General features: G+C 37.5%; 3 protein-coding genes across 4 annotated transcripts; all 3 read left to right on the forward strand.

Annotated features, from left to right (window-relative positions):
- The first annotated feature begins 4622 nt into the window (after positions 1 to 4622).
- On the forward strand, positions 4623 to 11040 carry LOC117622236 (beta-catenin-like protein 1). Of its 2 annotated transcripts, XR_004584962.1 has the most exons (9): positions 4623 to 5831; positions 6251 to 6335; positions 7451 to 7547; positions 7693 to 7756; positions 7840 to 7896; positions 8961 to 8998; positions 9086 to 9167; positions 10518 to 10726; positions 10836 to 11040. XR_004584962.1 is itself a non-coding variant. In XM_034352836.1 (8 exons), exons 1-8 carry the CDS (start codon positions 4758 to 4760, stop codon positions 10605 to 10607), a joined length of 1587 nt encoding a protein of 528 aa, XP_034208727.1. In that variant the 5' UTR covers positions 4623 to 4757; the 3' UTR covers positions 10608 to 11040. The 2 variants fall into 2 exon arrangements, 1 of the variants encoding a protein (XP_034208727.1); XM_034352836.1 differs by having other exon boundaries at positions 10518 to 11040.
- Positions 11041 to 12783: 1743 nt separating this feature from the next.
- LOC117622334 lies at positions 12784 to 18542 on the forward strand. Its single transcript, XM_034352984.1, has 9 exons — positions 12784 to 13023; positions 13108 to 13674; positions 13766 to 14938; positions 15032 to 15356; positions 15481 to 15739; positions 15844 to 16060; positions 16417 to 16781; positions 16916 to 17050; positions 17926 to 18542. Exons 1-9 carry the CDS (start codon positions 12904 to 12906, stop codon positions 18053 to 18055), a joined length of 3291 nt encoding a protein of 1096 aa, XP_034208875.1. The 5' UTR covers positions 12784 to 12903; the 3' UTR covers positions 18056 to 18542.
- Positions 18543 to 22396: 3854 nt separating this feature from the next.
- On the forward strand, positions 22397 to 26353 carry LOC117620870. Its single transcript, XM_034351113.1, has one exon. It carries the CDS (start codon positions 22397 to 22399, stop codon positions 26351 to 26353), a length of 3957 nt encoding a protein of 1318 aa, XP_034207004.1.
- Positions 26354 to 27577: the final 1224 nt, after the last annotated feature.

The following is a 27577-nucleotide window of genomic DNA, read 5'->3' on the forward strand; positions in this document are numbered from 1 at the left end:
TACGTTCATTAATCATCGAAATCTTACAACTACACATCTCTATCATTAGTATATGAAACCATAGAGACTCAAGCATCATGTTCGTCGAAGTGCTCTTTAATACGTAGAAGCAATATGTTATTCATGCATTATTTGATTCATTTGACATTTTTCTGTTTTCTCCTTTTCCAGAACCATAAATATTTGTAGAAGACGATCCTTCTTCTTCTTCGGTTGAAATATCGGTTGATATTGAACCTTTACCTAATCCAACTTTCTGTTTTTTGGTTGGAATTTGAACCTAGTTCATCCTTTTTCCTTTATCCAACAAAGGATTTTACTGCCGACTTTCATGATTGTTGGAGGGATATATGTAATTTTCGACTCTTCACTAGAAGAGTTGGAAGTGACGGCAGGGGGATGCATAGAGAAATGAAAATTGTTATCATCAGCTTCCACAACCATTGATATTGATAAGATAAGTAGAGTGGTTTAATTACCATCATTGATATCCCCACAACTCTCCTCCTAGTAATCATTTCCGTGGCTTACGCTTTACTTCCTAATTAATTTCTAAGTAAATATAAAAAATAAAAAAAACATCATTTATAGAGAAGTTACCCAAAACTTTAAAAAACCAATAAAATAAAATAAAATAATTTTTTTAATTCTTTATGTTCTTCTTAATTAATTTATAAAAACTTTAATTGAAGAGAATATTTTTTGTGCATAAAGTAATAATATTTTTTGGTTCAAGGAAGGAAGCAGCCGCGTCGAGTTATATTTTCACCTTTGGGCAAGGCCATGCACGCATTCTACTAAGGGAAAATTAATAAAAACTAAAACCTTTTTTATTCAAATAATGAAGAGTCAAATAAAGTAGGGTAAATCTTCAGTTATGTATTCTTCTTTAATATGGAGATATTTGTAAGGAAATACAATCCTAAATAAAATATGAAATAAATCTAAATTATAATATGAAACAAATCTCAATTATAATATAGGATTAGACAAATAGGTAAGTAACCAAAAATTCTAACATAATAAGGAACCAAAGTGCTAACTAAGTAAGGACTTACAAACACACACACACACCTGTTCCTCCTTTCTCAAGTTGGCGCGAAGATGTTTTGCATGCCCAACTTGACAAGCAAGTCATAGAACACCATACTCGACATTACCCAAATCGAACAACTGTAGAGAAGTTCACAACTGCAAAGAAGGTCTTGTCATAAACCATGAGTGAAACAACTGATAAACCAAATCAAAACTTGCAGCAGAAACATAAGAGCAACCCCTTACAAATAGGGCACATAGCAGAACACATAAAAGAATAACACATAAACCCTATGTCCAAAGCAGAACACATAAACCATATTAGCATGGCACTAGGTAAGGTAGAACACAGAAATTCTATGAGCACGACAAAATATAAAAACCTTATGAGCACGGCTGAACATAGAAACCATGTGAGCACGACAGTAGTTAAGTATGAAACATATTTAACAAACTAGATTCCATAGTGCGCATAATCCAATGTTTCGCGATAGCATCAACAATTTTCACTTTCTAAATTGTGGATCTTTGCAATATGGGGCATCAGAGTCACCAGTTAGGTGACCCAATTTTCCTTGTGAAATAGCATAGAGTTCGATCATCGAAGCCTAAATGGCATAGTTGGATCCATTCAATTTGAATCCCAAGGGTAGGTTGGTGGACGATTTTGTATGAACCATCACAATAGGGGTAGGAGAAGCAATAAGTGAAGTAGGACCAAAAGCAGGTGAAGAAATAAAGGCATCAACATTCGACATGGTGATGAATGACGGAATGAAGGCAGTGACGGCAGTATCAAGGTAGGTAGTGACAGTGGCAAGGTAGACAACGGTTGTGGGCTAGGATTATGGGCTAGGTGTAAAGTGCAGTGAAAATAAGTAGTGTTTAAGGTTAGGGTCATATGACAAGAGAACCTAGGTGGCAAGTGTGTGTCTATTTCCCCGTCAAATCCGAGGCTCATAGAGGATCGAGATTTGGAAGAAGAGAAAATAAAAAAAATAACGATGAAAGAGAGATGAAAAAAATGAGCCATAAAGTAAAGTGAAAAAGAAAGCCACGTTGGCGTGAAAGTGAAAATATATTTTTTGTTTTAGTTATAGGGAAAATGCAAAAAATAAAATAAGAAGGATGTAAATTTGGAAGGAAAAAAAAAGGATAAGAAGTGAGATGACGGTCATTTCTCACATGGGAATGGCCAAAGATTAAAATAAAGAGAGGTAGAATAAAAAGTTGCATATGAGTCAAAAGTCCATTACGTGAGAAAGGTAGGGAGAGATTTTAAAGAAGCCATGTGCAGACAGGATGAAGTGCAAAGATATAAATTAAGGGATTGAAAAACAGAAAGAGTAAGAGCATTGGGGGGTGTAAATTCGGGGATATAAAGTTACTGTTACATCTCTTTTATATTTTTGGGGGTGTAAAGATGTTTTTTGCTCTAATGAGAAAAGATGTAAATCTAAGATGTATAATTGTTTTGTTTGTCTTAATTTATTTTTGTGTTTATTTTATAAAATTAATTTTTTTTGTATTTGGTTAATTTTAATTTTTCAAACAAATAGACCTAAAAATATTTAAAGTCGAAGAAGATATGATTTCATCCAAAAACATTAGGGGGAGCATGAAAACCACAAATGAGCAAACAACATGTGATTTTTTTTTTTCCAGAAATTACTATAGCCATGGGTCCCACTTTTTATGCTGACTTTTCTCCATTTTTTCTCTCTTTTTCCCAACTGGGTCGCACCTGCAAGAGATGTAAAAATAGATGTACAATTGCTTCTATATTTACTGGTGGTGATGTAATTATACATCCATTTACACTCCCCATTGCAGGTGATTCCGATCACAACGAGTGTATATTTAACATACATCCTCTTATACACCTCCCCCCATTGGTGATGCTCTAAGTGAATACTCGTGTTGGGTTGTCGCGGTGCAAAGAGGTGGTGGCATGGTAAAGAAAGGTAAGGCAAAGGCAAAGGCAAAGGACACGCCTACAACAACAACAATGATGATGACCACATCAATGGAAAGCGAAGCAAGCAAAGGCAACATCAACGGCAGTAGCAACGACCATGACAACAGCAATTACAACAACCATTGTGAAGGAGAATTCCTTCATATCTATTTTACCTAATTCATGCAAACACAACTTCTCTTCACTCCCCCCCTCCCCTTGAAGAGAAATGGTCATCAGAGTCAAGGAATATGCAATATCCTAACTAAGTAATGACTCCCTAACATGAAGATCATTAGAAGGAACCAATCCAACTTGTAGTTTGTGGAATGATTTAACTTGTAGTTTGTAGGTGATTCAAATTATGAAGATCATTAAAAAACTAAAACCTTTTTATTTTGGACTTGTAGTCTCTAAGGTTTGTGAAAATATTATGTTTTCTAGAGGCATGTTGCTCTTCACATTTTGCCCGCACATCAAAGTTACCTTTACAGTTCACAAATTATGTTAATGTGCTGACATGGCACACATGTGGTTTTCACAAATTTAGTGATGTAGGGACGTGTGAATTAAATATAAAAAATTAAGTTTTTAAAAAAACATAAAATAAAGATTAGAAAAACAAAGCATGAAAAGCTTCAAAAACAAAAAATAGAACTTCAAAAAATTAATAAAAGAAAAATGTGAAGAGTTACACCCCCTCCCCTTTTTCCTTCATTTTTTGGTGAAGAAACGGGATAACGCCGAACGAAGAAACTAAACAATGACTCGAGGCCTACAGACTCCAAGTAAATCTTCATTAAGAAAAGACCTAATACTATTAGGAGGATCATGGAAGGTTGACAGACCCAACTCAAATCAAGACATGAACCCAATTAAGCTAATCTATGAGCCACCATATTGCCCTCACGATATACATGATGAATAGAACAAACCCAATTTATGTCTATATAGTCTTGACATTCCCACAACATAGCAGCAAGAGGATGAAGGTCTTCCACATCTTTATTAAGCAGATGTGCCAAACACATCTTGCAAACACCCATCCACCACCGTACACTCCAACATAATGGGCCCAATCTAAGCTAGGCAATATATTCTAAAAAGTTACACGCACATAAAATTATTTCAATCGCACTACACAATATATATATTTACAAAGTTGTGAGAATTGAACTTCAAATCTCCAGTGACAGGACAAATGCTCTTAGCTACTTGAGTTATAAACTTGTTTTTAAACAAACAAGTAACGTAATGTTTCTTGACAAAAAAATAACAAAATTAAGCGTGAGTAATACGAAGAATATAACAAAATTTAATTCAATGCGAGTGATTTTTAATACATATGTTAGCCAATAAAGGATTATATGTTAAATAGATGTTAAAACAGACATATGCATCTCACGTGAGTGGGTTGATTTGATTAAAACTTAATTAATTAATTATTAAAAAAATGAATAACATATTAAATTACCTCAAGATTATCTTTAAATTAAAATCAGACCCGACTGCACTTGAAAATTTGACATACTTTTCCACGGTCACAGCATGTGAAATATATTTATTTTTTAAAGTGGCAACTGTTGTTTTTTTCCTGATCTAATTTGAAGGGCAAATTATTTATTTATTTATTTATTCTGACCAGTTGAAGTTGCAAATTGCAACAGGCAGTGGATATTTACTTCGAAGACTCCGATTCAGTGAGTTTACTAGAGCAGCGCCCAGTAGGTTTTTGAAGAAACCCGCCGAATCCGACGGAAACGTTATGGAAGTTGTCGACGGTCGAAACTCCAACACGAAACGCAAACGAGACGACGTCGTCCCGAACGGCAACAGTAACAGTAACAACAACATCGACTTGTCCCTCTTGGAGGCAGTAGAGAAATCCCAAAACGCCGTCGAAGCGCCCGACCTCCGAACCCTAAAGAAGGTAGTGCTCTCCTTCGAGCGTCGTCTCAAGGACAATATCGGAGCCCGACTCAAGTACCCGGACCAACCCGACCGCTTCGCCGACTCCGAAGTCGAGCTCCACGAAGACCTCCAGAAGCTCAAGCTCCTTGCCGGAGCTCCGGATCTCTACCCAGACCTCGTCTCCCTCAACACCGTCCCTTCCATTCTCAACCTCCTCGGCCACGACAACACCGACATTGCAATCGACGTGGTTCAGTTGCTCCAGGAACTCACCGACGACGAGGTTTTCGATGAGAACGACGAGGCCGTTGGGGTTCTCGTCGATGCCCTAGTCGACAACAATGTCCTCGAGCTGCTGGTTCAGAATCTGCAGCGGTTGAACGATTCGGACCCGGACGAGAGTGCCGCTATGTACGGGACTCTCGCGACGATCGAGAATTTGATCGAGGTGAAGCCAGCGGTGGCGGAATTGGTGTGCGAAAGGACCAAGCTTTTCAAATGGTTGATGGGGAGGATTAAGGTGAGAGAGTTCGATGGAAACAAGCAATATGCTTCGGAAATATTGGCTATACTGTTGCAGAGTAGCGTAGCGAATCAGAAGAAGTTGGGACAGATGAACGGTGTCGACGTGTTGCTTCAGGCGGTGGCTATGTACAAGTCTAAGGACCCCAAGAGCTCGGATGAGGCTGAGATGTTGGAGAATTTGTTTGATTGTTTGTGCTGCTTGTTGATGCCATTGGAGAACAAGGAGAGGTTTGTGAAGGCTGAAGGGGTGGAGTTGATGATCATTATCATCAAGCAGAAGAAGTCTGCTTATGGGTCGGCCATTAGAGCGCTTGACTTTGCCATGACCAAGTACCCGCCAGCCTGCGAACGTTTCATTGATGTTTTGGGGTTGAAGACGGCCTTTGCAGGTTTTATGGGTAAGGCAAGTGCTGCATTCCCTTTTTCTTTTCCAAGTAATTTATTATTTCTTGAGACTATCCATAGCAAAACCCTAGTAATGTCTTTCTGTAGTGAGATTGTGTCCAAGAAGCATTTGTTATGCTTCTAATAACTGTGAACTTTGATGGCTATTCGGGATGAAGAAGGATATTGTCTACTATATGTGGCTTCTGATTTTACTTAAGAAAGCAGTTGACTTCATTTTGCAAATGTCATGTATACTTATTTACACTGTGTCCATAGATGAATACTAGAGAGAGAGAGAGAGAGAGAGAGAAGTAAAACTCTGCCTGGTGTTGAATTTCATGACGCGGAAGAGCTACAATTAAATAAAAATGATTAACTTAGTACTTATTTCGTCTAATTAGAAGAGGGTAATATTTTGTATTTGATTTTGTGTAGATTCCCATTAATAAGAAGAACAAGAAGGAGCGTTATCATGAGGAGTTGGAGGAGCGCATTGTGTCCCTAATTGCATCGTTATTTGGTAAGCAGGCAAGTGAAATTGTAGTGGTTACGTGAATGTTTTGTACTTATTATTTTTTTGTTTTCACCTTTCGTAGTTCTAAGATTATTGGTTACTCTATTTAATCTGTTTTTTAGCATTTTTCTACAACTTGAGTGATTTCTTGTACCTCTTTTCTTACCTTTAACTTCTTCTGGACCCCTGTTATCAGTAGTTAAGGAAGAAGATGATGTACAATCTTTATGTTTAGCTCGCTGCTCATATAAAACTTGTTAGGTCCCATATTAGTAAAGAAACAAGAATACCATCGATAACTGGTAAGTGCATTAGCTTGTTGGTTATCTAGGACAGTCGTTGCCCCTTAAGGGTATAAAAGCAACTTTTAAGAAAGATGGTGCATATGTATTGATTCATGTTTTATTGAATTAAGTATCAATTTGTTATTGTAGCGCATTTTGTAAAGTGCAACTCTGGATACTCAGTTTTGGATACTTCTGAATCTGAGCGTTGACGTTGAACTTCTTGAACAGTTCTCTCTATTTAACATTTCCTGTTTAGAATTTCCATTCTGGAATTGTTGGAACCTCCAACATAATCCGGATAGGAAGTTGTTGAGGGGATTTAGTTGAACGTAAGTCTTTAACTAAGCATATATCACAGATAAACTTTGAGGATCAAATCTAACAATAAGTGAATAGCTAAGTGGGTGAACGCAAATACAATCAGCAGTAAATATCTTGCTTCTAGTAAATGAGTGATAGAACAGCATGAGTTCCCTAGAAGATGTATCTGGCATACTGATACTATGTTAGCCTAAATTAGTGGCCCAATCATGTATGCTCTTGTAATGTGGTTATCTGTGCTTAAGCCCATCCTTGCCTGATGGTTTCATCCTAGTTATTTATTTTCTTTTTGAACCCATTATTTAGGCTTTCAATTCCGCAAAGGCTCTGATGGGCATTGTTGAGTGCACTAGAACACTGCAAAAATCTTTTATTTTACAATGCATTATGCTACTGAAATATGTGTATCTATAAGGGTTTCATCCATAAACATCATTTCACTACATTGTCTCCCAGATTTTTACTCATTAAAATGATACTGTCGACTGAGCTTACCCAAAATTCCCATCTCAGGTGGAATTCTGAGGGGTTCTAGAAGGGAGAGATTGTTAAGCAAGTTTGTCGAAAATGAGTGTGAAAAGATTGACCGGCTTATGGAACTTTATATGAGGTGGGTGCTTATCTGTTTCTTTATTTCTGTGGAAACATATGAAAAGAGAAAATGTCAGAAGCATGGAAGTCAATATCATTTCAAGGCAAGCTTTTCTTCTCAATTTATGATATATTTTTAACTTTTCTTTTTATTTATATTTCAGATATTCAGATAGAGTTAAAGCCGAAACTGAACGGATGGATCAGCTTGAACTTGATGATTTAGAGGTCAGTTCCTTCTTTGGTTCTAAGTAGTCTGCAGATCCTTGAAATTACATTACTTTCGCTGAGGGGGGTTTTACACTTTGCAGATGGATGAAGAGGAAAAGTACAACCGGAAGTTGGAATCTGGACTTTATACTCTTCAGGTTTGGTTTTATTTTGGATGGAGTATTGCAATTTTTAGTGTGCTTTCTATGTGGGTTTGCTATAAAGTTATACAGGACTGAGGTGGATCATGTAGCTTGGAGAAGGGTTAAAACGTATCATATAATTCAAATTTCTTTTTTGTTTTGACATGGAATAGAATTAGTGCTACCAATGTTTATCCCATTGAATTAGAAGAATTGAATAAGATGTTGTCTAAACAGGTGATACAAATCCAGTAAAGGTGTAAAGCAGAACTATTAGGAGGAACATGAATAAACAACAAAGGTTATAAAACTCCAAGAATTAAAAAGGTTGTAAAACAGTTTGGTTCATCCAATTATATCTGAGTTTTTAATTATACTGGAGCTGAAAAACTAAGCAATTTCGATTCATTGAATCTGTTTGAGGTGAAGCTATTAATTTATTTGCAATTTGATTCAGATTTAGTAACTGTTAAGATGTTAAAACAGTTACAATCACATCTATTTTTCTTAGAAACATGTAGTCAAACTTTTGCACTTTTCCCATCAATAAATAGAACAGAATTTTTATGTAAAGGCATTATAAACAAGTGTCTTGCATTAGGGAAAATAAGTGGCATTTATTGGTGTTAGTACCCCAATTTTTTGGTTAGTCCTTGCAATCATATGAAAGAGTAACTGTTCTCCAGGAGGCACAAAGGTTTTAATGAGTATTATGGAACCACATAATCATCATCACTGCTACTATTGCCACTACTACTAAGGCTGCTGTCAATGTCATATTTTTTAGCGAATAATTATGTAAACTTAATTCATTTCTGTCCAATCTGATCACACTGTTGACTCCACCATGTGTTTAGACAGAGTTAAGGTAGAGCTTATGTCTTACACTGCACCAAAATGAAAATAGTTAAATCCTTTTTAATCCAGTCAGCTATATCTTGCATGCTAAACATGGCCATAATTGTTTCCAAGTTCCAACCTTCACCCATTACATGAGTAGTTGTCAGATATACTATGGCTTGATTATTTTAAAATTCATTATCCTTTTGGATCTTGACCTCTTTATTCACATGCTGCAGTTGATTGCTGTCATTCTGGGGCATCTTTGGTGTTCTGAGTAAGTTTCGACATCACATTTATATATTCTTGCTTACAGTTTCATAGAAGAGCTGTATTATATTTGATCCTGTGATTTCTTTTGCAGGCACCCTCAAATGAGAGCAAGAATTGAACTACTGCTCAAGCAGCAAAAACTGACTAAGAAGGATGTTAAGGATATACTTCAGGTACATAAGCTTGGTGTCTGCTAGAACTTCAAAATTTCTAGTAGAAATTTTAGTTCAGTTAATTGACATGTTAAAAAAATTATTCTTTCAATCGTCTGTATCTCAGATGTGTAGTATCAGAGGGTACAATACTTTAAAATTTGATTGTGGGTTCCCTAGATAGTAGCATTTTCTGCAAGCTTTTGGTGCTATCTTTAAAATTTTGAGCATAATAAGGGTCTCTTGGATTGCTTGTAAAGTAATTTGTTTTGAGAAACAATTAACAGGTAGTAGCCTTGTATAAAGATTGAATTTTAACAGAATCAGGGGTGTTTTGAGTACACCAAATTGATAGTTTGAAAGTCGTTCATAAATTGATTTGCTCATGCCTAGAATTTGAAATTTGCCGGCTTTAGATATCCCATAAGAAGCTCCAACATGGATAGGATCATCACTGAAACTTTCAGCTGTGGTTGATCAATAAAGATATAAGATCTAGAGTCTGAAAGGGTAGTAAACTACATTTGACAATAAATTGGGGGAAAGTGGTTGGTGGTCATTTTCAGTTTAATCGCTTATGCTTAAATGCATGAGCGCTACTGTGCATTTTCCTTATGTTTACTGCTTTCTTGGAATTGCGCATAATCTTTTTGGGTTGTTTAGCCTTGTGTTAAATAAATTTTGAAGAAGTGTAATAAACTTGGTCATTTGTCCAACTTTTTCCTCCTGGTCTTCTGTTTAGTTCTTATAATGTTAAGTTTCTTTGTATTTGGCTTACCTGGCCCAATGATGTATTGTATTTTTGTGAGCAATGTTTCAAAGATGGGCTCTACCAAACAGTGAAAAGGAGAAAAATAAAACTTTGAAAGGATTGATTCTCACAAGGGCATGTACATGTTGGATTTGGAATTATTCATAATTTCTCACTGTACCAAACATAGAAATGGGGGAAATAAAACCTTTTCAACACTAACTTCACTGTGCTGCAATTGGGAATTCAAATTTGTTGCACCTCATGGTTTCTTAGTTCAAATGGGCTTATTTTCTTCCCTGCTTTTTAATATCTCATACCTAGACCTTCGCTACTGTGGAGGGTAATGCCAGCATGTAGGATAGGCTTCGTTTTAATATAAGTGTAACAAAGCTTAAATTGGATTCTTACAACCAGAGTACTAAGATCGTATTTCTTAACAGGTCTTTAAATATGATGAATATAAGTACTTATATTTAGAAATAATTCTAAATGATAAAGTGAAATCTACACTTTTTGGTGCATGACTTTAAGCCCTTGGTGCATTAAGCTTGTGCTAATTATTTGAATATTTTATAAGTACCCTAACACAGTACTCTTTCTTTCTTTGTGGACCACAGGAATATCACGACAATATTGGTGATGTGGATGGACCTGAAGAAATGGAGCGATCACAGGCAAAGATTCAAAGGTTCATCTCAGCGTTGTGATTGTTTGAACGATTTGTTAGGCCCTATTGAGCTTTGTTTTGGAAGTTAAGAGTGCCAAGTAGAAGTAGTTGAGAACTGCTGATCTTGTATGTATTGCAGTATACAACATTTTGAGTAAGGTATCGAGCTGATAATTCAGAACCATCAGAAAATCATACATGTAGTTGAGATCTGCTGACTAACTCTGAGGACGTTGAAAACTGGCAATATTGTTTTAATTTCTCTCAGGTAAAAGTGGGACTTACTTTATCTCCATCAAAGAACCATATAGGATTCTGTAATATGGTGTTTACATGGAGAGTTTAGTTCATGGAAATCAAGACTGGTTCGTGCAGCTTTTATCAGGTCTTCTAGGGCTTATCTCTCTTTTGTTCATGGTCTTTATTGGCTGATATTGGTATTCTTTCTACGGTGCAATTCCTGTGTTTTTCAACTCAATGGTGATGTTCGTCAAAAAGCATCCTTAACTTCAGGAGTATCAGAAACATAATCAAGAACTATTATGCTACGTTGCAAATCAATGGATGGAATAAAAAACCAAATACCTGTTTGGAATTGCTTCGTAGGAAACAATTTCGCTCTTAAGCGCTTTTGTTAGAAGTGTTTTTACTTGATGCGCGTTTAAATTTTTACTAAAAATCTATCAAGAACTACCATGCGACCGAACCAGATGGAATCAAAATTTCAAGGCTGTTTTGAGAGGAAACAATTATGGCCATAGACTCATTGAAACTTTTATAAAAAATCTTCAAATTTTTTTTTTTTAAGTACCAACAATAGTCTAAATTGTAGGGTAAGAACCTGAGACCTCTAGTCTACCATGAGAGTCGAACCTGAACTTAAGACCTCTTCAATTTTCCATCCTTCCTCTTTTTTTCTCTCCTCTTTCTCCCGTCACTTCTCTCTTTCTTCCTCTTTTTCTCTTTTCTTCTCTCTCTCTCTCTCTCTCTTTTTTTTTTATCTCCTTTTCTTCTTCCCGTTCCTCCCGTCATCTTTCTCTTCCTTTTCCTCCTCTTTTTTTTTTTTCATTTATCTTTTCTCTTCTCTTCCTTTTTCCTTCTTTTTTTTCTCTCCACTTCCTTTTCCTCTCTCTTTTCTTCTCTCCTTTTTAAAAAAAAAAACAATTTATTTTATTTTTATTTTTATATGGTTCTCTCCTTTTTCCTTTTCTCTTTCCTCTTTCTATGTTTCTCTTGTTCTTATCGTTTCTATCTATTTTCACGAGTGCTGATTTTTCCACTCCCTTTTTGTCTACTTACACTCTCTTTTGTTTTTTAATACTTTTTATTATAACACAAAAAAGAGTGTAAATAGATAAAAGAGGAGTGAGAACATACAATTTCCAACAAAGAGAGTGTAAGCGGACAAAAGATGAGTGAAAAATATCAGCTCCCTTTTTCATTATTAGTCTTGTTTAATTTGATTAATTGTGTAATGAGCTTTGATATTGGCTTAGCCCAATTGCCCTCTGTTCTTCCTCTTTTTTCTGTATTTATTTTGTTTTTTTGTCTCAGATCTACGTCGATGTTGCTGAGAAGCAGGTTGCTTGCTACTATTGCCTATGTTTCTGTAGTTTTGTTTTTAACAAAGATTCTACTCTTGTTTCTTATCGTTACGTTTGGGTTGTGGATTGACTATTCTCTGGTTATCCATTGTAAATGTAACTCTTATGATATTTCTCAATAAATATATTTTCCAACCAAAAAAAAAAAAAAAAAACTTGCATATCAAAGATCTCATACCTTCCTTAAGTTGTAGTGGAAATCAAGCTTTTAATTGGCGCGAAAATTCTAAGAAAGTCTTAAAACTTTCCAAATTCACAAAATTTTCGACTTCTTATTGATTTTTCTAATTGAAAATGCTAAAAAGTCCAGCAAACATAAAAAAGAGAACACTTGATATAGAGAGGCAGAATGTCTGTTGCTCTTCCCTAAGCTGTCTCACTTTTTTTTTTTTTTTTTCCCTCCTCAATATGCAACTGTGAAGTAAAAGGTTATTTTTACCACAAAAAAAAATTTACTAATTTGAGAGGCCGCAAAATTAATTCACTTTAGGTCTCTTCATCTTCCTGTTATGTCCTCTCAATTAAAACTGAATTTATTTATTTATTTTCTGAAAACAAAGGAATTTGAATAGACAGAGAGTTGCTTTTTCAACTATAGTGCTCTCTTTTTTGCAAAGCAAAAGGGAATGAAATAGCGCAGGCTCCCTTCAGTGCCAAGTAATTGAATTAAGCATGAAATGAAATTTATGATATACTACTACACTGAAGAAATTGAGCAAGAGTAAGGAAGCAATGGAGAAGACTAGCACGACCACCAAAAAGAAAGAAATTACAGATAGAAGTAGCTTGATCGATCTGGTATTCTCTTGGTCTCTCAGGGATGTTCTCAACAACCATCTTTACAAAAACCAGGTTTGTCTCTTTTCCTCCTTATACATACTATTGGTTTTTCAGCACAAGGTATATATTTGATGATGGTGGCATGGCATGCATTAGGTTCCCAAGATTCCCGAGACATTCTCGACTGTGACGAGCTACAAGAAATCATTCATTCCTTCACTCATTGAGGAAACTCATGCTGATTTACTCTCAAATATGATGACTCTGTCGCATGCACCTACTTGTGAGATACTGACACTTGAATATTCTAAACATCATAAACCTCCCAAAGCTTTGTTTTATGATATAACATATAAGAAAGATACAGAAGTTGATAAGAATCACAAAGGGCCAATGTATGAGCCACAGGTTGGAGATCTCATTGCCTTGACTAATGTCAAACCAAAATGCATTGATGATCTGAATAGGCCCCAAAGGTTCTATCTTATTGCTTATGTTAATGGAGTGACTAATCTTGAGAAGTTTCCTGATGATTTTGAATTCAAAATACTCTCGTCGAAGCCTATAGGTTTCGGAGAGCAAGACACACAACAGAGCAAGAGAGAAACACTTTTTGCTGTCTATCTGATGAACATGACAACAAACATTCGTGTGTGGGATGCCTTGAACTCAGAAGGGGAAAACAAAAATGTCATTGAGAAAGTTCTGCAACCCAATTCAGATGTATGTATCTGGACTCATATTCTTTTCCTTAGCAGTCCATTTGTTTGTACATTTCACAGTTCTTAGTAAACTTTATGTTTGTTTCTTACAGGATGGGAGTTCTTGCACAGTTTGTTTTCCCAAAGAAAAATGCTCTCCTGACCTTTCTACGATATGGCCCACAATTAGCTCTCATAGTCTAAATGAGTCCCAAGAAGCTGCAATTTTAAACTGTATTAGTTTGAGCAAATGCCAACACCAGAATGCTGTCAAATTAATATGGGGTCCTCCTGGTACTGGGAAAACAAAGACCGTCAGTCTATCACTCTTTGCTCTGTTTAAGTTGAAGTGCAGAACACTAACATGTGCTCCCACCAATATTGCGGTTTTAGAGGTGGCAGCACGGCTCCGGAGATTGGTTAATCATTCACTTGAGTATGGTAAGTATGGACTTGGAGATATAATTCTCTTTGGGAACAAGAAGCGAATGAAGGTCGATGGTAATGCTGAACTTCTTGATGTATTTCTTGATCATCGCGCTAAAACTCTGTACGAGTGTTTGGTCCCTTTATCCGGATGGAAGCATTTGTTAGAATCAATGATATGTCTACTCGAGGATCCAGATAAACAGTACTCTTTATATTTGGAAAAGGAAGTGGAAAAGCATAAAGAGAATGCTCAAGAAAATAAGAAGGATACTAATGGAAATGCAGAAAGTGTAAGTGGGGATGATCCTTTGACATTTGAGGAGTTCATGAGGAGAGAATTTGATTCAGTTGGTGATGTTATGAAGTTTTGTATGGTAAACTTTTACACTCACTTACCAACTTGTTGCATTTCACTTAAGGTGGTGAAGGATATGGTTGAAGCTTTGAGTTTACTTAAGTCTTTTAAATCTTCTTTGCATAGCATTGGTTTGAAGTTACTCCTAAACGATTTCAAAGGTCCAGGAAGCATTGGTGGTTGGTTTACACAGTTGAGAAAAAAGTGCGTTTGTAAACTGAAGTTGCTTCCTCAGGAATTTTCTGGTCTGAATTCCATTTCCATTAATGAATTTTTAATAAAACAATTCTGCCTGCAAAATGCTTGCTTAATATTTTGTACTGCATCAACTTCTGCCAAACTGGACGGTACAGCAGCAGTGAGACCACTCGAATTGTTAGTCATTGATGAAGCTGCTCAACTTAAAGAATGTGAATCTGTAATTCCCTTACAACTGTCTGGTATCCGCCATGCTATTCTCATAGGAGATGAGAGGCAACTCCCTGCTATGGTTAAAAGCAAGGTTTTAGTTTTATCCTCTGCATTTACTTTTTCTCAAACTACCAGAAGTGTTTATATTGTTGTAACGTTTTAATGAATTGGATCATTTTATTAGGTTTCTGCAAAGGCTGAATTTGGAAGAAGTTTGTTCGAAAGGCTGGCAGGGTTGGGACACGCTAAGCATCTTCTAAATATCCAATATAGGATGCATCCATCCATCAGCTTATTTCCAAATAGGGAGTTTTACGACAATCAGATATTAGATGGTCCAAATGTCAATGAAAGAAGCTATGAGAGGTGCTTCCTTCAGGGAAAAATGTACCAATCCTACTCCTTTATAAATGTAGCCAATGGAAAAGATGAATTTGATCATGGTCATAGTAGAAAAAATATGGTGGAGGTTGCTGTGGTCTCTGAGATAGTTGCAAGCCTTTACAAAGGTAGTTTTATTCTATTGCTATCTAAGATCGTCGGTGCACTAATTATTTTAAGAACATATTAGGAGGTTTAGATCCATTTACAAACACAAACCAAGTTTTCTGAAATTTTCTTTCTGGGCAACAGATTTCACTGGCAAAAGGAAGAAGGTCAGTGTTGGGGTCATATCACCATACAAGGCTCAAGTTCATGCGATTCAAGAGAGAGTCAAAAATTACAGTAAGGATTCTGATGCAGGCTTCTCTGTAAGTGTGCGATCTGTTGATGGTTTCCAAGGTGGTGAAGAGGATGTAATAATTATCTCCACTGTAAGATGTAATGGGAATGGATCAATTGGTTTCTTGTCTAACGATCAAAGAGCAAATGTGGCGCTCACACGTGCAAGGTAGTACTTTTGTATAATTACATTACGGTTATACATGATGCAGCTAGGACATGTCTGAGTTACTGGTGGTTCTGAATTTAGTAGTTCTGATTGTGTCTGTGTAGGTATTGTCTTTGGATTTTGGGGAATGGATCGACTTTGGTTAACAGTGACTCTATTTGGAAAAAGCTAGTCCTTGATGCCGAGAGACGGGAATGCTTTCATAATGCTGATGAGGACAATAACTTGGCTCTGGCTATTGCAGCTGCCCTCCTGGAGCTTGGCCAACTTCATTCTTTACTTAATATTGACTCTTTTCTGTTCAAAAATGCAAGATGGAAGGTATATGCTGCTACTTGTCCATTCAATTCTAATGTATTTCTGTTTTATACTGAACAATGTCAAAGTCTAAAACAGTTTTTTTGTTACAGCTAACATTACCAAAGCCTATTGAGTGGCCGGATCATACTTCAGTGTAGAATTTTAATATCCAATTTTCTGTAAATTTCTACAGAGGAGGAACATTTTTAAATTAAACATGTAGAACTCAATGGGAAATACCTCTCTAAGGAGAATTCACTCTAATTTGACACATTAAAATTCAAGATGGTGTTTGGTTGTTACAAATTACAATATTGTTTGTAATCTTTGCTTTGCATATCATTATCAGCATGATTTTGTCTTCTTTTGCCATATAGGTTTGCTTCACTAGTGAATTTCAGAAGTCCTTAGCAATGATTAAAGACACTGTTATATGTCGGGAAGTGTTTAATCTATTAACCAAGCTTTCAAGTGGATGGCGTCGAGCTCAGAAGGATAAAGGAATTATAGTGCATGATGGGACTTGTGCTCAACTGTTAGAGAAGTATAAAGTCAATAGGCTGCTGAATCTCATTTGGACTGTAGACATTCTCCAGCAGAATTCGGAATATGTCCAGGTTATGAAGGTTTGGGATATTGTGACACGTTCTGATGTACCTAAACTAGCAAAGCGTCTTGATATCATTATTGGGAGTTATACAGTGGATAAGATGAATCGCTGCAAGCATAAATGCGTAGAAAGGTGTGTATGCTTTTCCAAAGTTATTTCTTGTGTATATATATGTGCCCTTCCAACTTTCATTCCAGCCAATTTTGATGACTGAAAATTATTTATGGACTTTGCTTAAATCATCCATGATCTCTCAATTCCTCTAGGGGCACTTTTGTTCCCATGAGATGGCCAGTGGATCTGAGTAGTTGCCTTGAAGCTGATCCTGTGGAGTTCCTTTCAAAACCATTATCTTCGCTCGGTCTAACTGATAAACCAGAAACACCATCTTCAAAATCTAGGTGAGTGTATATCCGCTTCAACGTATAGATGAATTGTTATTACTTTATATTCTAACTTCTATTTGGGAAGTCAATTGTCCTCTGTGTAATTAACTTTTAAAACGGAAAAAGAAAAACCTCATTTGAAAAATATGGAGGACAATTCTGGATGCTATAAACTGTAATGTATGTGGAGTCTGGAGAGTCATTTTGCTTGTCTTGCTGTAAGTGATTAACTTCTGGTGCATAGGTTCTGCACTTCGACTTGTTCAAGTTATTTAGTGATGGTGAAATTTGTAGTCTTTGATTTAGTGTCTGATCTGTTACCTAGAATTATATATCTTGCTTACTGCATCCTTTCAAACCATTGTATAGCTTGCATATCTTTCTGGAGACCATATAGTTCCAAACATTTATGTATATATTATTGTAAACTTGATGATACAATGTTGTCATCCAACTTTACTCTCTGTTTCAAAACACTAGATCACCGTTGAGTCACACTATCGTGCAGAAAGCTAGAGGTATTTTCTTGAAGCATCGTATACATTTGCTTGTTGTAGTTTAGGTTACTATTTCTATCACACAGATCCTGCACTTTTAGTTTTTTTTTTTTTTTTTTTTGGATAAAAGACAATTCAGCTTGATGAATCCATTCAAACTTGTATATTCTGCATTTTGTTATTCTGGTGGATTATGTATATTTGCAAACATACATTTTGTTTGATGCATCAATCCAATTTATATATATCTTCATATCGTTGCGTCCCACTGATTAGAGAAACAAATACAACCTCACCATTTTGCATTTGGTAGCCTCTATATTTAAGGCCATGTTAATTCTTGCGGTATGAGCTACTGAAGTTTCCGTCACTTTTGTGTTCTGATTTGGTTAGGGAGACCACCAAAGCAGTGAAACCTCTCACACAATGCCTTTCGACTCCCCAAAGTCGTTCCAAAAGCCGTGCTAATCAAAGGAGATCATCCAAACTACAGGTTTGGAGACCATGTATTCCTTATGATTAGACCTCGTTGTGGACTCAAAGGGTTTGACAAAGGCAAAAAACTTGCTCCACGTTTTATTGGTCCTTTTGAGGTTTTGGAACTAGTTGGTGAGCTTTCTTATAGACTGGCTCTTAACCTGAACTCTCTTGTATCCATGATGTATTTCATATATCTGCATTGAACCAGATCTTTCACATGTTTTGGATTGGAAAGATTTGAGCATTCGAAAATATCTATCTTACGAGGAGAAGCCAGTTAGAATTGTGGATCGAAAAGAACAGGTTCTTCGTAGTAGGAACGGAACATTCAATTAGTGTAGGTGATATGGCAGTATTATAGTATTGAGGAAGCAACCTGGGAGTTGGAGTCTAATGTCAAGGCTAAATATCCAGAATTGTTTGTTGGCTAGAAATTTATTTTGTAAGAGGGTGAATTGTAAAACCCAAACAAAACATTGGATTTCTCTTTTTAAACTATGAAGTTCTTGTATTTTAAGTTTGGGTTTGCAGTCCAATTGCACACAAAGCAAACTTGCCGTAAATTGAGAAACAGCCCATTAAAAACAATTGGGTCTAGTTTCGAAAACTATATCATCTTAAGAACCTTTGAATTTCAGATTTTTTCTAACATGAGAAATATCATGGTTTTTTTTCCCTTTTACAAAAGCAATATAGGTGAAGAGGGTCATCAAGACCTCAAATGCATGGCAAATGTTCTTAACAACTTGAGGTACATCCCCTTACACCATTATGTCAAAAGTTCACGTTGAAATTTCATCATACTCCCAACTATTCCTCACAATTGGGAAAAAGAAAAAATACTTTTCCCATCCATATTTGTGAATCAAATATTATATTGAATATCAATGGACTTGTAACTCAATTGGTTAAGAGCAGTAACCTCTACACCATTTAAAATCCATTTATTTTGATATCACAGTCAAATTTAGACTCATAATTGATACTGAAAATAAAACGACAATTTTCTCTCTTTTTAAAGGCTTATCACCTTCTCCTGAAAAAAAAAAAAAAAAAATTTTATTGAGCACTCAAAGTAGATACCCACAAAATGTTGTCAAACACCACCCTCCAACTCTCTTTTCACCTATTTCGCCAACTCCTTAACCCCTAACTCGCCCTTTTTGTTTAACTCTCTAATCCCTGATTCACATAAAAACTACATAATACATTTATGAGGAGGAAAATGCACAAAGGAGATTATCGACGAGGAAGAAAATGTACGATTTGTTTTAATGATTTTCTTTTCACATTTGTATTTTGTGTTTGACTTTGAAAAATTTATAGATTCACAGCACATGTTGTACGATAACTTAAAACACATATTGTGGACTTGTGCGGCTAGAAGAGTCGTATTTGATTGAAGTTATGCGGTTCCACATAGCTGCACAAGTCTTGCGGGTGTGCAAAGTAAAATAAATGGGTAGTCCTGAAAGATTTTGTTGTCTAGAAAATGTTGGAAAATGTGAAGTGGGTGTTGAAAAAGAATGAGTGTCCAAATATATGTACTAGGGGTAAAGAAAATTCCACAAAAAAGGAAGTCAAAGTCTCTATTATGGAAAATAGAGAGACTAAACCATGGTTCAACTTAATAGTTTGCAGTTATATTTTGTGTAAATTTGGGGCAAAGCTATGTGGTTTTTTCACAAAATGATATTCTAAATTATTCTAATATGTAGGGAGGGAGGAAAATTCAACCGGAGTACAAGAGAGTGGAGACACGTTATTCTAACCAATTAGCATGACCCACATTCCAAAACTCCTTGTATTGATTTAATTCTCTTGGAAGACTACGCGAGTGATGCTTCAACATTAGAAAGAAAAATACCACTAGATTAACTTGTTGATTAACATAATAAATTCTACTTCTCGTATGACTTGGTATTTATAAGCGACATAGGAGTTTCTCTAATGCAAGATGAAAAAGCACAAGACTAATGGGGGTTGTGATTAGATTACGAATGTTTTTCTTTTTAAAATTTAATATAAAAGATGAATTTAAACTTGTAATATTTTCTAACATTTAAAAGAAAAACACTATTAAACTAAGTGCTAGTTCGTATACCCTGTTTTAACTCCCGCATATTTGATATCGGATTAGAGCATTTCCACAAGTTGCCTCTTGCCATGGCAAGATTAGCCCTACGGCAGACACTATTCACGTGAATAGTGGCTGCCCTAGCCCCCTCCAGCAAAATGTGTTTCCAGCAGTTGGGGCTTGCCATGGCAAATACTATTCATTTTTTTGTTTTTTTCACAACTTTTTTTACTTAAACAATTAATTTGGATAATATTTTCGGATAAGATTTTTTGGTTTCTACGTGTCAATACTATTCATATTGGATAATATTTTCGGATAAGATTTTATTTTATTAGTTGTATTGGTTGGTATTTATAGGAAAAAAAAAGTATGAGGATTTGGTGTTAAAAGTGAAGAGTATTGGTTGGTATTTATAGACATTGGCGAACCCAGAATTTTTGTAGCAGATATCGAGGGTTACCAAGCGTATAAGGTCGTCAGAAGATCTGAATGCAGATTGCGATGAGGAACTTACCCCATTGGTAAACATAGAGCCGGCGGTCGACACGACTTCTGTGTCACCCCCTTTTTTGAAGAATGGCAGTTTTCGTGATAGACTCATGAACCACGTGAACCTAACCAAAAATACTGGTATTGCTGTGGATTCTTTGGAGGTAGACTATGTAGATCTAACTGATGAAGATGACGTCAAGATATCATGTGGTACGCGGGGCCCAAGTATCCAATTTTCTGATCGAGCGATGACCCGTTTCTGCCAACCTTGGAAGAATGCCTTAATCATCAAGCTTTTGGGTCGCTCACACACCTACAACTACCTTCGTGACCGACTGCAACAAAAGTGGAATCTGAAGGGTCAATGGAAGCTCGTCGATCTCGTCAATGACTATTTTGTGGTCCAATTCGATCTGGAAGAGGATTTGAACTATGTACTGACGGAAGGACCGTGGATTATCTCTGGGCAATACCTAACCCTCCAGAAATGGCGAACTGGGTTCTGCCCTGCTACAGCACACATCACCCGTATGGCAGCCTGGATCAGAGTATCCGCTATCCAATTGGAATGCTTTGATGTCTGGGCTCTCAAGAGAATTGGTAATTTACTGGGTAAATTACTGAAAATTGATGCTCTCACCACAAGCCAGAACAGAGGTAAATTTGCTCGACTCTGTATTGAACTAGATATGACCAAGCCTCTGGATGCCTTTATACAGATCAATCAAATTTGGTATAACATTGAGTATGAAGGGCTGCCAGATATCTGCTATCATTGCGGACTATATGGACACAAATGTGATAGCTGTACGCAAAGAAGGAAGCCTACTACAGTCATGCCTGAAGGGAATCAATCAGACCCAAGTGGGGAACAAGTGGGACAAGATACTAATATGGAAAAGGAAAGTGGTGAAGAGGTAGTGGAGAACTTGAGGGGCCCGTGGATGAACGTTCCACCTAGAAGGAAAACCAAGACTGGTGCAAAAATTTGGGGTGGGGAAAGTAACAGCCTTAATCCCCAGGGCTCTCGTTTTGATGCTCTCGAGAAGATTACTGAAGAGTTTGGAACAGAAACCGCGGAGGCATTTGTCGACGTCATCCCAACCAATATGGTGACCAGTAAGATGAATTATGATGCTGGGGTGAAAATATGGACCAAGTCTAACAAAGCTAAAGGTGGAGGTAGACCGGCTGTGAAAGATAACTCAAACAGGAGTATGGCTTCAAGTTCCAGAGGGGCTACTGATCAGCAAAAAAAAGTGAATCCTAAAGACAATACTCAGACTGTAAAATCGAACAAAGGAAAGCTTAACTCAAGCATGCTGCATCCTTCAGATGCGGTGTCAGTATGTGATAAGTTTAGTGAATGGGTGAGAAACCAGAACGTTCAAACTACTAAAGGGGATTTTATCTTTGGACACCAACCTCCAAATATTACCGATGGGCATGATAGATTGGTCAATGAGAGGGTAGCTGATAAATTGTTTGACGCTTTAGCCTCTGAGGCAACTGATAGTTTCTGCCCAGTGGAAGGCATGGACCTTGCTGAAGGTCAAGATCACACCATTGGCAAAGAAGGGGTAAATCTTGTTGGTTTGCCTGATAGAGGTATGTCTCTTGGTCTATAATGGATGGGTTTAGCCCCCAGGTTATCTGTAATATCAACAATCTTTTATGGATATCTTATGCTGGAACGCTAGAGGTGCATCAAGCACCAAATTCAAAGTGAATATGATGGAACTGATTAAAATTCATTCTATTGATGTTTTGTTTGTCTGTGAACCTAGAATTGGAGGAGATAAGGCACTTAAAATGGTCAAATCTTTGGGTTTCTCGAATTTTGAAGTGGTGGATCCTATTGGATTTTCTGGAGGTCTGTGGCTTCTCTGGAATGCTAATAAAGTGAAGGTTGAAATTATTGGTACCTCGGACCAAACTATTTCCGCGTATGTCTCTTGGTCTGGTCGTAGCCCTTGGATCTTTACTGGAATATATGCTAATCCTTGTTCCACCAAAAGAGCAAAATTATGGGAGTACTTGAATTTTGTTGCTAACTGTCACCAAATGCCTTGGCTTATTGCTGGAGATTTTAATGACATGCTCAAAACAGATGAGAAAATGGGGGGAACCCCATTGCACCGGCTCAGGGGTTTTAAAAAGTGGTTTGATGAGAATAACATGATTGACTTAGGCTTTTCTGGCCCTAAGTTCACTTGGACTAATAACAGAGTCTTTGAACGAATTGATAGAGCAGTGTGTAATTTGCAGTGGAGGCAACAGTTTGCTGAGGCATTTGTTCAACATCTCCCTAGGACAAAATCCGACCATTGTCCTATCAAAATCTGTTTGAAGTCTCGCGTTGTGTCTTGCCCAAATCGAAGACCCTTCAGGTTTGAAGCGATGTGGTTAAAGCATGACCAGTTCCATGATTTTATTTCGCAGCGTTGGGATCAAGGGTCTGGCTCGGCCCTTGCGAAGTCTCGTAGTTTGGTGGAACCCCTAAAGCATTGGAACCTTGTTGTTTTTGGCCATCTGAAGCAAAGAAAAGCTCGTTTACTCGCTCGTCTCATTGGTATCCAACGAGTTTTGTGCCATAGACCTAATAGATTTCTCACCCATCTGGAGGAATCTCTCTCGAATGAATACAATATCATTTTAGACCAAGAAGCCTTGTTTTGGCAGCAAAAATCACGAGTCAAATGGCTACAAGAGGGTGACCGAAATACTAAGTTTTTCCACATCTCCACTATTGTCCGAAGACGTAGGAACAAAATCGAGAAGCTGATGAACAATGTTGGAGTTTGGGTAGAGGAAGCTATTGAGCTAAAGGATTTAGCGGTGGACTACTTCATGGGGCTTTTCTGTGCGAACCAGCCGGATAACGCCAATCTCCCCATGCCTAAGCTGTTCCCCAGCCTAAGGGAGGATGAGCTCAACCCCTTAGTGGCTAGTATTGATATCAATGAGGTCAAGGAAAGTCTTTTCAATATTGGTAGCCTGAAAACCCCGGGAGTGGATGGGTTTCCCGCCTGCTTCTATCAAAATCAATGGCAGCTTTGTGGTAATGATATTTTCAACCTTGTCACCGAAGCGTTCAAGGAATGTCGAATCCCTGAAGGTTTGAATGCCACTTTGGTAACTCTCATCCCTAAAATTGATAACCCTATGTCTATGATACATTTTAGACCTATTAGTCTTTGCTGCACTTTGTACAAGGTAATTTCTAAAGTGATCGTGGCCAGACTGAGACCTCTTTTGGCCAAGCTTGTTAGTCCTCATCAGGTCAGCTTTATCCCTGGTAGGCATTTATCTGATAATATCCTGATCGCTCAGGAGCTCATGTTTAAATTCAGAAATACTAAAAGGAAAAAAGGTTTTATTGCTTGGAAGATTGATCTTTCTAAAGCCTATGACAGATTAAACTGGGGTTTTATCATGACAGTTCTTAAGGAAGTCGGTTTTCCTGAAAATCTCATCCAGCTGATCATTCACTGTGTTTCTTCTGTTACTTATCAAGTCTGCGTCAATGGGGAGCTCATTGAGACTTTCACCCCTAAGAATGGCATCCGTCAGGGCGACCCCCTCTCCCCTTACCTCTTCGTTCTTTGCATGGAGAAGTTTTCTCACCTCATTGTGGAAGCAGTGAAGAATTTCAATTGGAAACCTGTGAAATCCTCCCAGGGTGGCCCTTTTGTCTCCCATCTGTTCTTTGCTGATGATTTGATTCTTTTTGCTGAAGCTACTCCCCGACAAGCTCATATTATGAAGCAGTGTCTAGATGAATTTTGTAGAGCCTCGGGCCAAGTTGTCAATTTTGAGAAATCAGCGATTTATTGTTCCCCTAATATTAGCAAGGAATTAGCGTCTGATATTAGTCACATTTGTGGTTCACCTCTCACGAATAACTTGGGTAAGTACCTGGGGATGCCCTTACTTCACTCTCGGGTAACCAAGTCTACCTACAACAACCTAGTTGACAAAGTGCATGCCAGACTTGCTTCCTGGAAAAGCAGAGTCCTCTCTTCTGCAGGTAGAGCAACTCTAATCCAAGCCGTCACCTCCGCTATTCCTGTTTTTGCCATGCAAACTGCCAAGCTGCCCATGAGCATATGTGATGAGCTGGATAAATTAAACCGCAATTTCTTTTGGGGAGGTAGTGACAAAAAGACTAAGGTTCATCTTTGTCAGTGGGATCTGTTGTGCAGACCTAAGAGTAAAGGGGGTCTGGGTTTCAAAAAAACTCACGAAATGAACAAAGCCCTGCTAGCTAAATCTGGTTGGAGACTTTTAAAAAAGGATGAGGGTTTATGGGCCCAGATTTTTGAGAAAAAATACCTAAGGGGTCACTCCCCTTGTGATCCCAATTTACTTCTCAAACAAAATTGCTCTCCTACCTGGAAGGGTATTGTGTTTGGCTCTCAACTTCTGGAGAAAGGTCTGATCTGGAGGCTGGGGAAAGGGGACAATATTAACTTTTGGAAGGATAAGTGGATTGCCGATGAAGCTCTTATTCATATGGTGGAGGTTAGCCCTGACTCTAGTATGGACACTATAGTTTCTGATTTTTTGATGGATGGTTGGTGGGATATTGAAAAGCTACGAAGAGTGCTCCCTGAAGACTGGGTGCAGAAAATTATTGGTTGCCCTGCTGACTTGGGGGGTACCACGGAGGATTGTCAAATTTGGCAAACTACTTCTAATGGTCTTTTTTCTGTCAAGACTGCATATAACTTGCTCTTTTCAGGGACGGAGTGGTTGAACCCCTGGTGGAAAGTCCTTTGGAAACTCAAACTACCCCCGAAGATTCTTTTCTTCTTCTGGCTGGCGTATCAAGGAAAAATCATGTCCAATGAGCAGCGTGCCCGTAGGCTTTTCATTGGTGACCCTGCTTGTTGCATTTGTGATTGGCATTCGGAATCTACTTTACATATTCTTAGGGACTGCACTAGAGCTAAAAGGGTGTGGAACCTTTTTTTGAACTCTAACCAGTATGCTCCTTTTTTCCACGCTGAGCTACACCCCTGGCTGCTCAGCAACTTTTGCTCTAAGAATATGTTCCTGCAGATCCCTTGGAAAACTCTGTTTGGTGTCATCTGCTGGCACCTCTGGAAATGGAGAAATGATTTTATTTTCAATAATAAGGATGATTTACCTTTTAATCCTAGAGAGCTGATCCTGTCTGCTACCAAGGAGTGGATCAAGGCCTCTACTAATAATCAATTGGGAGGTGATAAAATCCAGGTTAGCTTGGCCTGGACCCCCCCTGAGAATGGTGTGTTAAAGCTAAATGTGGATGGTTCTCTCATGAAAAGTTCGGGGTCCATTGGAGCTGGAGGTGTTATTAGAGATCACCTGGGTAACTGGATTGGTGGTTTCGCTGTCAACCTGGGGAAAGGACAAATCCTGGAAGCTGAGCTGTGGGGTTTATTTTTTGGTCTAAAATTAGCTATCACAAGAGGAATAATGGATATTATTGTTGAAATGGATTCTGTCAATGCCGTTAATCTTATCCTGAGTAATGATCTGAATATTTGTCATCCTATGGCTGGTTTGGTTAGCAGCTGCAAGAGACTTCTGAGACAAATTCCAAAATGTTTTCTTCACCATATCTACAGAGAGAAGAACGCTGTAGCTGACAGATTGGCTGCTTGGAGCCACGACATTGATCTGGGGTGCTGGTTTCTTGAGGATAATCCGACTTGGCTTGGGCCTCTGTTATTGGATGACTCTATAGGGGTTACTAAGACCCGTATTATTAGTTCTGTTTAGCTGTTTTTGTCCTTTTCTGGGGTTTTTTTTACCCCCCTGTTTTACCAAAAAAAAAAAAAAAAAAATCATTTTTTGGAAAATCATTTTCTCAAGATAATTTTTGGCGGCTTTTATTCCTTACACATCAAATAAGAAAACTTGATTTTATGAAATTTTAATATGAAGTATATATTGACTTAATGAGCCATCATTTTTAGCTTAAATCGTATTTTGCACTAAAACCGATTTTTCATATTTTGATTTGATGGGAATTTGATTTTCTAGTATTTTTATTTGAATCCAAATAGGGGGTACTTCCTTATTTACATTGTAAACTTAAGTAAATGGAGTAGTATAAAAATAAATTAAAGTAAAAGAACAAAGACATTTACTTAAAAAAAATCAGCCTTGCCCTCGGGCCAGCACTCGGGCCAGTCTTGCCCTCGGGCCAGCCCAGTCTGCTGGGTCCCACCATTTGCCCGGGCTCGATTTTGTTACTGGAAACCACTTTTTTGCCCAAACCCCCCCCCAGCCCGAGTCCAGCCTTAGCTGCTGGAAATGCTCTTAGAGAACTGTTGAAGCTAAAAGTTGACGATGACGTGGGCAATCTCCAAGCAAATTCATGATGTGGATTTTGGATCATGAGGTATTGTGACATGACACAATTTGGATGGACTTGTTTTGACATTACTATTTCTAGCCAAGCCTTCAAATCCTCTTCTCCTCTTTGTAATTAACGTGAAGAAATATGCATGGTGATCAATGACCTAATGACATGAAACGAATAAAACAAATAGAAGCCCAAAGAAAGTGCAGAAGGGCTACGTGTCAAATAGCCGACCCTCAAACCCTACATCGAAACGTGTGGAGACAAGCCTAGGCCCCCCCTCCTCCTCCCTTCCAATGTGGTCTTTTCCCACGCACTTTTACGCTCCAAGACAAATACGCAAATGCACAAGATTAGGCAAAACGACAGTCACACCCCCCACACTCACACACCTTTTGTCTCACATTATTTAGTTGGCCAAATATAAAACAACACTCATTCTTTTTCAGACCAAAAAAAAAAAAAACCAACCTTTCAACCTCTCACTTCATTCACACACACCAACTAGCATTTCGTTTAGTGATATTTTTTTTCATTTAAATAGAGTAGATTTCAAATTTAACTCATATGCGATAATTATATATATTTGTGATAAATTGGATGACCAACTGTTGGTAGCCCATTATAAAATAAAGCTT

This window comes from Prunus dulcis, chromosome 3, assembly GCF_902201215.1.
Source record: "Prunus dulcis chromosome 3, ALMONDv2, whole genome shotgun sequence".
In the NCBI taxonomy this organism is placed as follows: Eukaryota; Viridiplantae; Streptophyta; class Magnoliopsida; order Rosales; family Rosaceae; genus Prunus; species Prunus dulcis.

What these genes read in the sequence shown, in the direction of transcription:
- LOC117622236 (XM_034352836.1), top strand. Translation starts at nt 4,758, where the DNA reads ATGGAAGTTGTCGACGGTCGAAACTCCAACACGAAACGCAAACGAGAC. An exon ending in GGGCATCTTTGGTGTTCTGA is followed by an intron (nt 8,999 to 9,085) that starts GTAAGTTTCGAC and finishes TTTCTTTTGCAG; the next exon opens with GCACCCTCAAATGAGAGCAA. An exon ending in ATGTTAAGGATATACTTCAG is followed by an intron (nt 9,168 to 10,517) that starts GTACATAAGCTT and finishes TGTGGACCACAG; the next exon opens with GAATATCACGACAATATTGG.
- LOC117620870 (XM_034351113.1), top strand. Translation starts at nt 22,397, where the DNA reads ATGGTCAAATCTTTGGGTTTCTCGAATTTTGAAGTGGTGGATCCTATT.
- LOC117622334 (XM_034352984.1), top strand. Translation starts at nt 12,904, where the DNA reads ATGGAGAAGACTAGCACGACCACCAAAAAGAAAGAAATTACAGATAGA. An exon ending in AGTTGCAAGCCTTTACAAAG is followed by an intron (nt 15,357 to 15,480) that starts GTAGTTTTATTC and finishes TCTGGGCAACAG; the next exon opens with ATTTCACTGGCAAAAGGAAG. An exon ending in AAGCATAAATGCGTAGAAAG is followed by an intron (nt 16,782 to 16,915) that starts GTGTGTATGCTT and finishes CAATTCCTCTAG; the next exon opens with GGGCACTTTTGTTCCCATGA.